Below are 14,104 nucleotides of genomic sequence, written 5' to 3'. Positions count from 1 at the left end.
AGAAAAAATCTACATGTCGGTGAGGCTTTCTAGGAGGCCCTGCCTTTGATGACGATATTGGATGATCAATCGAGAAGCGTATATAGAGACGGAAGGTCAGCGAAACGCTTGCGAGAGAGAGACAAGAGAGTATGGACCTCTGGTGGCGAGTACAGGGAGCCACAGTAACGTTGTTAATGATCTCTCAAACTAATAACCTACGAGTTATTTTCGCGGTGAAGCGTCAGAATTTCGAGAACGCGAAAATCGAGAATGGAGGACCACCGTGGACGAAACGATCGCGTCGCGAGATGACAAAGGGCACGGGTCAGTCGACTCCTCGGGTCCATTCTGCGGGAACATTGTGTCGAGGCGGACGAGCGTCGACCCGACGAATTTTACCTTTCTTCTCGTCGTTACGCAGTCGTTCACCCCTTGTTTGGACAAAACGTAACCGCGGCGGGGGGAATCCGCGGTCGAACGGAGAAAAGCAAACACGTGGAAGTGTCGAGGAACGGATCCACGACGATCGAAATCGTCGAGCGTATCCTGCCGCGCTTTACCGTTTTCTAATTATCGTTCCGTCGTTCGGCCGGGAAATAAATTTCGAGAATCGGAGAGAACGTGCACCTTCTCTCCGTTGGAGGGACGAATCGCGAGGAGTAAAGGGCCCGGGGACGTAAAAGGGAAGGCAGTAACCGTTTCGAGACTTTTACTGCAGAGAGTTTTCCTGATGACAGGAAACATTACTTACACGTGCACGCGGCTGAATGCGCAACGTTGCGATCGACGTTGAAACGCAACTTCTAAGAGGCTACCGCGTCGAATCAGAAAACAATGGATACCTTCGAAGGGAATTCTAAGTTCCTTCGCGATAACGCGGAATCGAATTTACGAGTGGTTAGGTTAGGTTTCGTTCGGTGTGATCTTGATATCGTTGTATACGATCGCCAGTAAATTATCAGATGTCGCTCTAATGGCGTCTGGCTATCCGTCAGTTACATTTATCACCCTCTCGCCATAACTAGGCACGTCTTCTCTTTCGCGAGATTCTCGAGAATGTAACGGACGGATAGATAAATAAAATCGTTTGTTTATGATTAGGTAAAGAGTCGAGATAACGTTACGGGACAGTTCTGTCAGGGTGCTGGAGCTTTCGTGAATCGAGGTATGTGCTGCCATCTAGGGACGCGTCGCTGAACCGATTTTACCCTTTACGTGTTTCCTTCTTCGACAAATTCGGGTCTGTCGGTCGAGGAATGAGCGTATGTAAGTACTTTCTTTCTGAAATAAAAGAAAAGCTCGTGAGAAGAGATACGATCAGTGAAATACTGATGTAACATCGATGGACGTTTCAGTCACGAGCGAGTCTCGGTCGTCCTTCGTATTACGATAGAAAAATGTTTATATCGCAATTTTATTTAATTCGAACATGCAAATCGCATTGAAAGTAACGTACACGTTGACACGCGGAAATGTATTTGCAGGTGAAACGTCATCAGTTGTAGATACCACTAAATTGTTTAACAGTTTTTTTCCACGACACGTCACGGTGTACGTGACGCATCGATTCCCGTGAGAAACTAACGTCACGTACGAGCGACAACGATGATTTTTGCGTGCCGTGTCCGCGTAAACAAATAAAGCCTGATCTATAGACCGGTGTCACATTACACGTGACGTCACATAGGTATAATCGGTCCGCTTTTTACGGGGAATCCGTGCCACTCTAGGTTATGTTTAATAGTCGTTGCATTTGCTCCCTCTAACCTTACTTTAGCAACGCATTTTTAATTACTTTGTGTCTCTTTGGTACGTTAAACCTGAACGTTTAATGAAGTTCCAGTTAGGGAGGAACAAATGTTAATATACAATTTTTTACGGGCGATAAAGGGAAAAGTCGATCGAATTTGTATCGCGGTTGGCAAAGATCCGAGGAGTAAGTTTCGGAAAGCTGGGTCGCAGCCTCGAGCTCGCGGCGTCGTACAATATTTCACGGTATCTTCTCGGATTCTTGTGGGCCTGTGGGAGACCCCCTATGGTCGTTGGCTACACGAAAGCATATACGTCACTGACGCACTGTCCGCGGTGATTCTGATGGATCCCGGGATTCGATGGGAACAAAAGAATGTTGGTTTAGCATGGAAGGCGTGTTTGTTATTTTGATGAGGTATAATGGGATGGATCTTGGGTGTTGATGCATAGCGCGTAGCAGGGTGCCGAGTCCAGAATCCCGTGGATCCCAAATGGAGATCGGTACGGGCCCCGTAGGCTTCCACGAGACCCCTGTAGACAGGGGCCGCAACACGTCCATCACGTGTCACGGTTATGTATTTAGACATATCTCACTGCTATCTACCATATCGTTCTTCCTCGCTCCGTCGTTCCCTCGTTCCATCTCCACCTCTCCCGTTTCCTCTCTGACCTTTCGTTCACCATTTTTCTTCCCCCTTCTACGATACCGCGTATTCGTCTTCACTTGCTACCAGCTTATCGTTGCCCGGTCCCTTTCTCCGTGCCCCCTCGATCGGCGCTCGGGAATCCGCCGCCGGAAATATTACCTCGAGCGACCGATATCCCTCCCCCCGGGCATTCCTCGCGGCCGCCGCCAGATCGCGCTCAACCCGGTTCCCGTCTTACGGTGGTAAATCGAAACGCAGCTCGCAACGAACAAGAAGATATAGCCGGTTCGAGGGATCTCTAAATCGACCTTTCGTCGATCCCACTCGTTCGCCGTCTTAATCGATACGAGCCGCGCGGATTCCCTCGAAACGATCGCGAAACGTTTTCTCGTTCCAGTTTCGCGATCCTCTATTTTTCAGAGGCGCGGACAAACCTCGCGCACCGCGTCGAGCTCCCATCGCTATCGCGCTGCCCATTCATCGTCCGCTATATTTCAACATTAATTTCCTAGATGGTGATGCATGGCTCGCGTCAGTGTCGTGCGTACGGTCGTGAAGGTTCATCATCGTCCCGGCCGTTCCAGCCTCGCGTCCGTCTTCTTTCTCTACGCTCGTTCGATCCGCTCTTTAACCGTCCCGACTCTTATTCCGAATAATCGCGCGCTCGACATAGCGACTCCCTTGATTGCCGCTCGTTAATATCGCCCGTTGCGCGTAGCCGGTAGTCCCGGTTACGCCGCTCAGGTAGTTCTCTGTCGATTGAATTTTTTATTGCCTTCGGACGCAGCAGCTCGCCTCGAACCGGTATGTTCTGCGCTTCTACCCGTTTTGCTCGAAATGTCCGCCATTTGTCAGCTCGTCTCGGAACGACATCGACGCCGCGTAACGAGTATCAACGAAACGCTACCCGATCCCGAACTTTTATCGCTCGAGTCGAAGCTTTCAGATATTCCCCCCCCTTTAAATTATTCGTGTCGTTTAACGAGCCGATATCCTTCGAAATTATTTATTGATATCTTCGTGGATTCGCACCTTTCGCAAATACAATTCCCAGCGCGGTGTATTAGTACAAAATATTATTAAAATATTGTCATGCAATTTATGGTAACCGAATCGGGGAAGGAGTCGGCGTTACTACTGTTAATATAAAACTATAGATCGTCGCGATCTAAGCGTCAAGTAAAATTAAAAATTCATCAAGAAAGGGTAGCTCAACGATTTTGATTATAAATATAAATATAAAATCTTACGACTATGGGACGCGCTCCTTTCCCTAGAGTAGCTATTCCACCATATACTCTGGTCGTTTATTACATACAAAATAACAGATATAAACACTTAAAAGCTTCGTGGAAGACGTACGAACACATATTTGGCGATTATTCGCTCAATAAATTAGAAGACGAGTATGTACCGTGGAATTAGTCGCCGTTCGCGATAGGTTTAGACGGTTTCACCATAAAGTTGATGAAACCGTCCACGTCCTCGAGCTCCTTCGAGTAAAATTTCGCGGCGATGGTCGCGCGACCCGCGTGTTTTGGCACCATGGAGAACGAACACTCCGCGTAGGCGTCCACCTCCACCGTTTCCGTCAGTTTCAGCTTCAATTGCTCGTCCAAGCCTGGCCCTTCGATCAAGAATCTACACTTTTTCAACGGGATTGGCAACGGATTCCTAAACCTGGCCTTCGCGTTCAACGTCTCACCGACCACCGGGGCGTTCTCCAGCTACGCAAAACAGAATTGTCCATAAAATAAAACTTGTACTATACCTATCAAAGTAATCTGTAACTATTTTCTTGCGTTTCCCTAACGTTCGTGGTCCACAAAATGGCTGCTGGAAAAGGGTTGTTAAGCCCACGAAACGACTCAAGATACGCACCATGATTTTAATGTCCGGCTTTCTCACGCGGAAGTCGTCTTGAGCGAAGTACTCGTAATTAGTGCCCCTCACGTTGGCCAAACAGGAGATATTGAACGCACATTGGTTCAACAATCGGGGCCCGTACTCCTCCCAAGAGACCTCCAATCGCACCTCGTCGAGAACCGACGGTCTCACCACTCGATCGACGTTCAATCTCTTCACCGGTTCGCCGACACGACCGGTATAGAGGACCGTTTCCACCCTCAATATCACGGACACCCGGTACTCGTTGTAGCTGCTTCTATTTTTTATCAGCAACACCACGCTGCAATCGTGAAACAACTCTTGTTGAGCATACAACGATGGTTTGGGTTAGAGTGTAATATTTGATAAGTTATAGAAAGGAAAATCGAGAGAGAACCTGAACGGTTGTCCAATCACGATGTCGTCGCGAAGCTCAAAGTCGAACATAATATCATTGAACTCCTCGTTGAGATAGTAACGACTGAACAGTGACTGGCTTTGACGCAACGCCTTCAGCATGGCAGCTCGTTCTTCGTCCGATTCTGTGGACAGAAACCAACCCAGTGTTATAACTATGGCGAAAGGTGGATCGAGCGCTTGCGAGAGAGTCAAGAGCGTGGCCCTCTGGTGGCAAATACGGGAGGTGACGCCACAGTAACGCTTACTTTCGGGATACTTGTACATATGAGTGATGTCCTCCCTCGCCCATTTCCCGACCGCTTTCGTGCTGATGAATTGGCCGATCCTGAAAGCCAGCAAAGAATAAGACGTCCGTGTTTCGATTCCTGGCGATCTGGAGGTTCCGGGACTCACCCGTACACGTCCTTTCGAATCAACTTGAGCGGCTGGGTCGGTCCATTGTACCGCCAGAACACTTTGTCCGCGTTCACCTCGGCGAAGAGGAAACCGTTGTCGTAAGGACGGAGAACCTCGCCCTTTTTCACGGCGGCCACGGACGCCGGCCCGCAACGGTACGCGTCTTCGCTCAACTCCTGAGGAGTCGCATCGATCACTTGCCACCCGGAACAATCCGGCGACAAATCCATTCGCTTCATCCAAACCTCGTTCCACACGTGGAAGTTCCTGCGAAATCGAGATGAAAGACATTAGGATCGCGCGTACAAGGAAGCCCTATATTGGTAGTTGGTAAACGACGACCAGCAGACAAACTAATCGTGACAAGAATTTCGCTATGTTATTTCATTTGTATCATAGATCGAAACCACCACTGACTTCTACTGGCCAATGGTGAGCATTTGATTAACAATGATCACCACTTGCTGACCACCTTTCAGCTCTTAAGCCTAGGTACATCGCCATCGTTTAACAGTTACTTGCCATATCGAGTCGCTGTTCAGCTCCTCCATGATTTTCCCCTCCTCGTCGACGAAATAGTCGACGGTCAAGCTGCTCTGGGTGTCGTGGGCGCTGGCGTAATTGGTCACCACGCGGCAAGGAAGACCCAGGGTCCGGCAAACAGTGGCCAAGACGCCCGCGAACACCCAGCACTGACCGTACTTGACCGGCTTTTTGGTCTTGTAGTATTGCTGGAGGATCCTCTGGGAGCCCATCCACTTGGTCGGTGGTGTGCCTCCGCCGAAATCGTCGGACCAGTTGCCCATCACCGCCCCGCTGTCGTCCGGAGAGTTCACCTGAAACGAGAATATCACTGCGATAGTTAGGGTGGAGAGGAGGATTCGTCTTGATGGTTCACGAGTACGCACAGCCGCGGACAAAATCCGAGATATGACGACGGGGTCGCCTCTGCCAGATGTTCGAACTTTCCCGACTTCGGTCATCAGATGCAGAGCGCAGTCCAATATATCTCGCTCGAACTGCGAATATTTCCAAACCGTCGGTCTCAGGCGATTGTAACTTCCCCGCCATATCAAACCGTCCTCCGACAACACGTACTCCTGCCTCTCGTCTTCGTCCTCCATGTACACTACGTCGTCTGAGAAACAACCAAAGAATTGTTATCACTTTTTGCCTTCTTTAGATTCCAATTTACATACCTATGCACCACGGATTGAAGATCAAGTAAAACGGATTCTTCATCGTGTAGCTGATTGCCCCCTCCAGGTTCCTGTTCTTGGTGTCTATGTCCATCTTCCATTTGCCTATTATCGCGTTCGGGTCCGCTACGATCTGATTGGAAAGGATCGATCAATTTGGGGAAACATGTCTGGCCACAGGGTATGTTTTCAGTAAAGAATTTTTTTCTCGAAAGTGAGTACGATTTCGAGGGTATGCCTATTCACCAAAAATGATTGCAATGGTCCCTCGGAATGAGAAATATTTTTCTTAGAACGATTTGAAATTTTTTTATTTTGACGAAAACTTCATCCACTTATTGAATTTTTTTCTCGAAACTGGTTAGGATTTCGAGGGTATGACTATTCACCAAAAATGATTGTAATGGTCCCTCGGGATGAGAAATATTTTTTTTAGAACGATTTGAAATGTTTTAATTTTGCCTAAAAATTCATCCACTTGTCGAATTTTTTTCTCGAAACTGGTTAGGATTTCGAGGGTATGTCTATTCACCAAAAATGATTGTAATGGTCCCTCGGAATGAGAAATATTTTTTTTAGAACGATTTGAAGTTTTTTAATTTTACCGAAAAATTCACCCACTTATCGAATTTTTTTCTCGAAACTGGTTAGTATTTCGAGGGTATGTGTATTCACATAAAATGATTGTTATTGACCCCCACAACCGAATATAATTTTTTTACAACGATTTGAAATTTTGTAATTTTGCCGAAAAATTCACTCAATTATCGAATTTTTTCCTCGAAACTGGTTAGGATTTCGAGGGTATGTCTATTCATATAAAATGATTGTAATGGACCCCCGCAACCGACTATAATTTTTTTAGAAGGATTTGAAGTTTTTTAATTTCGTCGAAAAATGAAGCTCACAAAGGAGCCTGTATGAAGGGTTTGCTTGCCTTTAATCGTAGAAAATTAGGTTGAACGGCGTCGACGGTGGCTTGCCAGGAGCCCCCGGAGACTTCGCCCGGGTAAAGCACAGGCGTCGCGACGAGGGTCCCGTGACCGTACTGCGGTTTCTCGATCCCGTCCAACGTGAAAACCAACGACATACCATCGATGTTTGGATCGTAGTCTCTGGACAAAGTCAGGTGCAAGTAGAACTCCTGTCCCCGTCTGACGACTAGCCTGGCCTGGTTGTCATCCCTCGACATCAAGTCGTATCTCGAGGTCCAGTGTTTGTCTCCATTCTCCGCCATGCACGGATCCACGCCGGAAACCGTCAGAACTGGAACGTCGTAGTCCTCCCCTGCGAAGGAAACTTTCGTCAGTTCGAGGATGGACGAGCACACACACGTTGCGTAACGAGATTTGCCCGGAGAACGTTGAAATTACTAAGTTCGCGCGTGGCAATCTGCCAAGAACGATCGAGATAAGGTCGAAGGTGAATTACATTCCACGCTGGACAATTAAAAGAAACGAAAGGTTGATGGTAATTGGAAGGACCGGGTATCTACGATCGAACTTAGGATCAAGGGACCAGAGAAAGAGATCACTCACAGTAAAACCTGAACGGAAACGGTCGGAAGCTGCGGTCATTGAAAGGCCGGTAACGATCGTAGAATCTATAAAACATAGTTCGAGGCTTGGGCAAGGCGAGCTTGTCTCTCGAAAAGAAACCAAAGACTGAATCCATCGGCGGGAATTGCACCGAGGTCTTTTACATCCGTGGAGTTCCGTGAAATCACTGAATGACCGCTCCCCGTCGACGAGGTGGCAGGAAACGAGCGTCGCGGCGCGCGGCGTCGGGCGGATTGCCGCGTTCTAGGAGGCCAGTCAAGGACTTCTCTGCATCGGTAAACGCGGCCATACATGGTGTCATCGATGACTACGGTGCACCGGTAGGCAGTCGCCTACTTTTCCTGACAATTATTTCTCGTAATTCGTTTCCAATCGATTCGATTGATTCCGCGAAAGCGATACCGGACGATCGTTAATGACGCTTTCGAAAGGCGGCGTTCGATCATCCGTCGGGTGGAAAGTCATCACACGCCTCGAAAGGCGATCGAGGTGATCGAGGAATGGCCACGTGTCGTTTCGTCGAACTTGGAAATTGATAATTGCGTAATTTCCATATGGAAGTAATTGTCCGCTACGACTCAATCTGCAGGTGTAAACAAACGATCGAATCGCGTTTCGTTTATGGATAGAAACGTGGATCGGAGTCTCGTCTTGCGAACTGGAGAAACGAGGTCTCGTTCGCATTGACCGTCACCCGATTTCAACGAAGGATTCGACCGTGATTCCATAAGTCTCGTTTCGCGATCGACGGTGGAATCGTAACGGGGATTTCTAACTAATTTTTGAAAGAAATTGAAAGGCTACTGAGTACCGTGAGCATTGCAACGAAACACACAGTGGAAATTGTTCCAATATCGTGCAATCAAAACTGACAACAATGCCAAGTTTAAGGCCCAGATCAAAGGCAGTGAGTTTAATTTCTTGCACTCGGAGGTGCACCTCTTTCTTTTCCCCAGCGGTGCATCGCGTATTTCTTCACTTTGACCCGCAACGAAAGCTCCCAGAACGAATTAACCGCGTACGTGACGCACTTACTATGCCCCAAATAGCGCCTCTCGCTCTGGAGCAACCTCGATTCGTTATCTCGGTATTATTTTCTCGTTCGCTCTTGAATTTACCGAACCACTTCTCTCGAAATACCGCCAAAGACTTTAGATTCGTGCTAAGTTTTTAACATCCAACAAATATCACGGATCTTACGACGGGGCTTAACAGGTCATCGAATAAAAATGGCGCTGAATTACCGACCAACCTAATACGTATCCAGCCGTCTATTGCCGGGATAATGTATTCAGAATCAATTACAGAGGATTCGATATAAATTGTCCAAGATTTGCCACACCCCACGCGGGATTAGTTACGTCGATATATAATCGTGTCCGCGACGGAGGGAAATTGCATACGTTTCTTTTCGAAATTACAAACGCTAAAATTAACTACGCGTTCCGGCTGACTAGGCATTCCCTTCGACGTTCCAGCGAGACGTTTACGTCAACCTTCTGTTTTCTCTATCCGCGCTCGTAGAGCCAATTACGCTAACTATTCGAGCAATCTCGACGATGAAAATTTCTTCCTCGATACCGCGGGAATCGTTGCAAACGATGTTTGCTTTATTTTCTGAAACGATCTGCCTATGACGCGAGACTCTATTTCGATGATCATCCGCGACATGCTCGAGGAGGATACTTTGTCGAATAAACAAAACGACGGAAACGTGACTTCACGGATAATGGAAAACCGTGTTCAAACGATTTATTTCGCTTGCAACAATACTCTATGGATAAGTGTTTCCGCAAAACACGCGTTAACGGCGTGTCAACGGATAAGATCGAGGAACGGGAGGATCCATCGTCGATTACGACGCGATTCGTCGGAAAAGCGAGACGCACGAAAGAAGATTTATCGATCCCGGCGTACAATCTCACGCCGGAGCCTTTACGATCGGTGGAAGTTTGGTAATTGAAGATCCTATCCCATCCCGTCAGATATAATAATCCATTAACGCGATTATAATATCCCGGTGGATCAATTAGCAGTAAATATTGATTAATTACGTAATAACCGACGTGGCGGTCGGTGCTCGGGACTAATTATATAATAAATATCGTGTCAAACGATCGCGTTACAAAGTACCCTGGGCCACTTCGGACCGGTTTCGTACGAAACCGATGGCCGTTTTCAGTGGTGTCGGTTCGACGGACAGCGGCCCAAGTTATGGCGCGTACGGTACATGCATTGTTTTCGATTAAAAATAACGACGCTGGCCACAAGCGTTCTAGAATCCGGATTATCCGTAACGGTCGATGACGGATGACTGATACCGAGCTCTCATCGGTGACGATGTTGCGTTACGCGTGACGTTTTCGTGCAAGGTTGACAACTTTTTACTTTTAACGCGCTCCGGTCGAAATCTGAGAGAGAAATGGCGGGAATCCGCGCGAGCAATTAACGCTTATTACTAGACTGCGGATCTTTGTGCAAATTCGTATTTTTATTAATAGAATTAATGAAATGGGAGCTTCGTAGATGATTGTCTCAACCCTTAAATATAATAATTCGTATCTTACTTTAAGTATTTCTTATATTTTTGCATATTAAGTGCATTCTGTAGTTTCTTGAGAATTAAAATTCCCCATAAATGCATAAACATCCCCAGTCTACTTATCACATTTATAAATTTTAAGTCTGGTTATTTCATGTCACGGGAAAGTATCCAAAGAGTAATACAAAGAATATGAAATAAATGATAGTATAGTTGCATGAGAGCAGAGACGCAGAAGAAGTCATTTTTCAGCACGATAATGACCCTAAACACACGGCAAAAATCACCAAAGAATGGTTAACAGCTCATGGTTTTACTGTTTTAGACTGGCCCCAACAGTCTCCTGATCTGAACCCAATAGAACACCTATGGGGTTTACTAAAAAGAACAGTTGCCAACTTCGATCAAAATTCAAGAAGTATTATTGAATTGTGGTCCGAAGTTAAAACTGCTTGGGAAAATATTAAGGCTGAACAGTGTAAAAGTTTAGTAGATAGTATGCCAAGACGCATAGAAGCCGTATTGAATGCGAAAGGAGGGTATACGAAGTACTGATATTTCATTTTTTCAAACTCAAAAATTTGATCATTACATCATTTGTTAATGTTATTTAATTTCTTTTTAAAAAGTGTAACATATTTAAGTTAATTCTGTATTATATGAACTATGAAAACTATGTATGTAATTATAATAAAATATTTTGTTACATATCTTATTAACATGTGTTCAATTAAATAAAAACAAAATTAAACATTTGATCAATTGTTTGAGTCACTGTAAATTATGAACGTTCGAGTGAGTGAACGTGTTAAACAGTCGAAGGCTGCAGCCACGGAAATAAATAGCATTTACATTTCTGTGGCGGTTTTCAGGCGTCGCGATACACAAATAATTGAATAGAAGAGACGGTGCAATTTCCAATTCTTTACCGTAGCTCTGATTATTTTTCTTAATGGCCGTTCCCTTTCTTCGTGTCTCCCCATCCGTTATTCCATTCGTGTACAAACGATTTGTCCCCGCGATTAAGTCGATCTCGCCACACACGCGATTCGGGTTGCAACTAACGAATACAAATTTTGAATTTTTTTTATTCGTTCGTTATTAATTTTCCTCCATTCTTCCAAACGAACGATTGAATGATTTTGGGTTAGCGGTGTTTTCGTTTCTTTCTTTTCTAATTCCTGCCAAATATTCCCGATTGGGCTCGAGCCAGAACTCCGTCGAGGTGTTTGCAAAGTATGCAAGGTGTTGCATAAAATTCCAAGTAACGCCGCATCGTACGTTTCGGGGCGTTATCTGGTCGAAAATAGAAGTCGAAAGATGAATTTTACTATTCCGAGTCATATACCAAACTGTGCTCTTTTAAAATATTTAAACATCTATTTATTACTTTAGCGATGAATATTAATTTCCTGGGTCTGGAGAAAATAACGAAACACCATTTTCTTAAAATTTACAAATAAACGCCTATCTCCGCTACATTATACGTTTCTACAAAACAAATAAATATCGTCGGCGGTTCTGACGTTGAATACACGAGATGCACGGACAAAAGTGCAAGAAAATAATCGTCCACGATAGCGACAAATGTTTGTGCACTGAATCGCGTGGTATGCTAATACTTTTCGACGCTGCGACTGCGTAAAAATTAGCATTCCCGTCGGTGCGTGGCATTGTCGGGTCCGTCAAGATCGAAGCAACGATGAGGCGTAACGTTTTAAAGACACGTGGATCTTCGACGATGCTTATCACCTGATAAATTACTCTGTTCGCGAATTAATAGTCTACGATCATCCTCGATCTCTATCTTGGTGCTTTTCGTTCGAGTCCCACGCGATTCGAAGCTATAAAGGAAGAGAAAAAGCTTGGATCGCGTTCCGTTTGCGAGCAACGGTTTCCAACGCACGGTCACCGAATTATTCGCGGTAAGTGAGTCAAGATTACGTTCTCGCGGGAAAAACAATCGAACGCGCGTTTCGGGAAAAGCACGTACACGACAATAATAGCGGTACGCGCAATTAAAGATGACGTAAAGTTTCGCTGCACGAGGCGCCTCGTTGCGTAACTTCGCTTTCATTCACTACGATGCACGTTTGCATAGCGTCAATTTCAACTGATCGAAAGAAGAACCAAATTACAATGCGAGCAAAGAAGCTCCGTGCGTTTGCAGCGCTTGCGACGGAACCGGAAGCTGAGGATTCCCATCTGGCCGCGAGCCCCGGGGTTTATTTTCTTTCGCAAAGTGTCTGGAGAGCGCGGTTTTTTATTATTCTCCTCTCGAATTTCATTAATCTTCTCCCGATCGAGTCGACGTTGAAGATATTAACGCAATACCCGGTGACTTCATCGACGATTCGGTACACCTCGTAACGTGTCGAAAACCAATAACTGAAAATGAAAACGAAGAACGTTACGTTCTTCGAAAATAAATCTTAACGCGCTGAGAAGCAAAAAATTTCGAAAACTTAATAAAATAATAATAAATAAAATAATCTGGCGTTCGATTTCTTTCCGACGGGTGTCGCTGGAGCCAATTAACCCCGTCCAATTACGGGTCGAGCGCGTTAGAGGCGATCCAAAGAGGGCAAACGAAGAAACAAACTCCCCTCGGATACGATTGATAAAATGCGGTGATTTACGTGTCGAGGAATGTGTCTCTTCTGGTGTTACGCGTACGAATGTAAATTCTTGGAAGCCAACGACCTACGATCTATAAATACGGAACATGGAATTATAATTATCGTTGAAGAAATAAAAAATTGACGAAGTTTGGATGAAACTTACCTGAGAGAGGCGTAGCAGGTGGTCGTGGAAGGCACTCCGGTTTGGTGCATATCGGCTTCAGAGGACTGTCGGTTACGGTTTCCGGTCTAAACACCGCTCTGAATCGCGAGAAGCACGAGCAGCAGTTGCACATTTTGCACAGTCCCATAATGCGTGGAAAACGAAAGCGTTTCCGTGGTTTAATTATTTTTAATATGGATGCTACGAGTCTGTCTATCCGTCGATGCTTATCATCTCACTTCGCGGTTAGCCGCGAACCAGAGTGCCACGAAGGAAAACCTGAGAGTCCCGCGGCGACAATTAATTAATCAAGGGCACCCGGTAGAGTCGAAACATCGATTCACCGTAGAAAAATAAAGTAGAAACTACACCATTCCTGGAAACGGTTACGATCGCGTTTAAATTGTTTTCCAGTAGCAATAATTTATCTTATCGTGCGCGCGACACGTGACGAAAAAGGAAACAAATCGAGAATTTTTAATGAACCGTTCGCATAAATTTGCCGACGGCAACGACGACGATTTCACCGTGGTCGTTTCACGAGTGTTTTCGGTTGCAATTAATTTACAAGTGTTCCGTTGATCGATGGTCGCATTTTAAACGCGGCCGCGAATTGATCGGGACGACGCGTCGTGTCGATTCCGCTCGAAAGTAGATGAGCGACTGTCAGAGAATCAGCTGGCATCGAGAATGATGCAAACGACACGCGGGATCTCCCCGCAGCCTTCGGTTAATTTTTAGGCGGTTACTAACAGTAACTACCTATGTGTTGCACGCGTGCATAACGATTATTATTCTCTTTCGAAATCAACGCATACGTTTCTGACGGTTAAGGTTATGATCGAACGGAAAACGGTTATTCGCGTTTCTTTGAAATGCAGCTTCTTGGTAAAAGGGCTCTCGACTCTTCTTGCTCGCCTAAAATTCATGGTACTT

General features: G+C 45.8%; 1 protein-coding gene across 2 annotated transcripts; it reads right to left on the bottom strand.

The window, feature by feature from the left end:
- Window positions 1-3,795: 3,795 nt before the first annotated feature.
- Window positions 3,796-14,098, bottom strand: LOC122399047 (annulin). Of its 2 annotated transcripts, none has more exons than XM_043399381.1 (10): window positions 13,169-14,098; window positions 7,221-7,570; window positions 6,284-6,416; window positions 5,993-6,222; window positions 5,607-5,920; window positions 5,082-5,351; window positions 4,934-5,013; window positions 4,666-4,810; window positions 4,263-4,569; window positions 3,796-4,108 (listed from the first exon to the last, which is right to left on the bottom strand). In XM_043399381.1, the coding sequence occupies exons 1-10, from the start codon at window positions 13,314-13,316 to the stop codon at window positions 3,803-3,805; spliced, it is 2,283 nt and encodes a 760-aa protein (XP_043255316.1). In that variant the 5' UTR covers window positions 13,317-14,098; the 3' UTR covers window positions 3,796-3,802. The 2 variants fall into 2 exon arrangements, with proteins under 2 accessions (XP_043255316.1, XP_043255317.1); XM_043399382.1 differs by lacking the exon at window positions 13,169-14,098 and adding an exon at window positions 7,822-7,957.
- Between the last annotated feature and the right edge of the window lie 6 nt (window positions 14,099-14,104).

The sequence above is a fragment of the Colletes gigas genome, unplaced genomic scaffold, assembly GCF_013123115.1.
Source record: "Colletes gigas isolate AHSC1104 unplaced genomic scaffold, ASM1312311v1 Colletes_gigas_Sc00012, whole genome shotgun sequence".
In the NCBI taxonomy this organism is placed as follows: domain Eukaryota; kingdom Metazoa; phylum Arthropoda; class Insecta; order Hymenoptera; family Colletidae; genus Colletes; species Colletes gigas.
The sequence above is the reverse complement of the archived record's forward strand: the minus strand, read 5'-3'. Positions and strand labels throughout refer to the sequence as shown.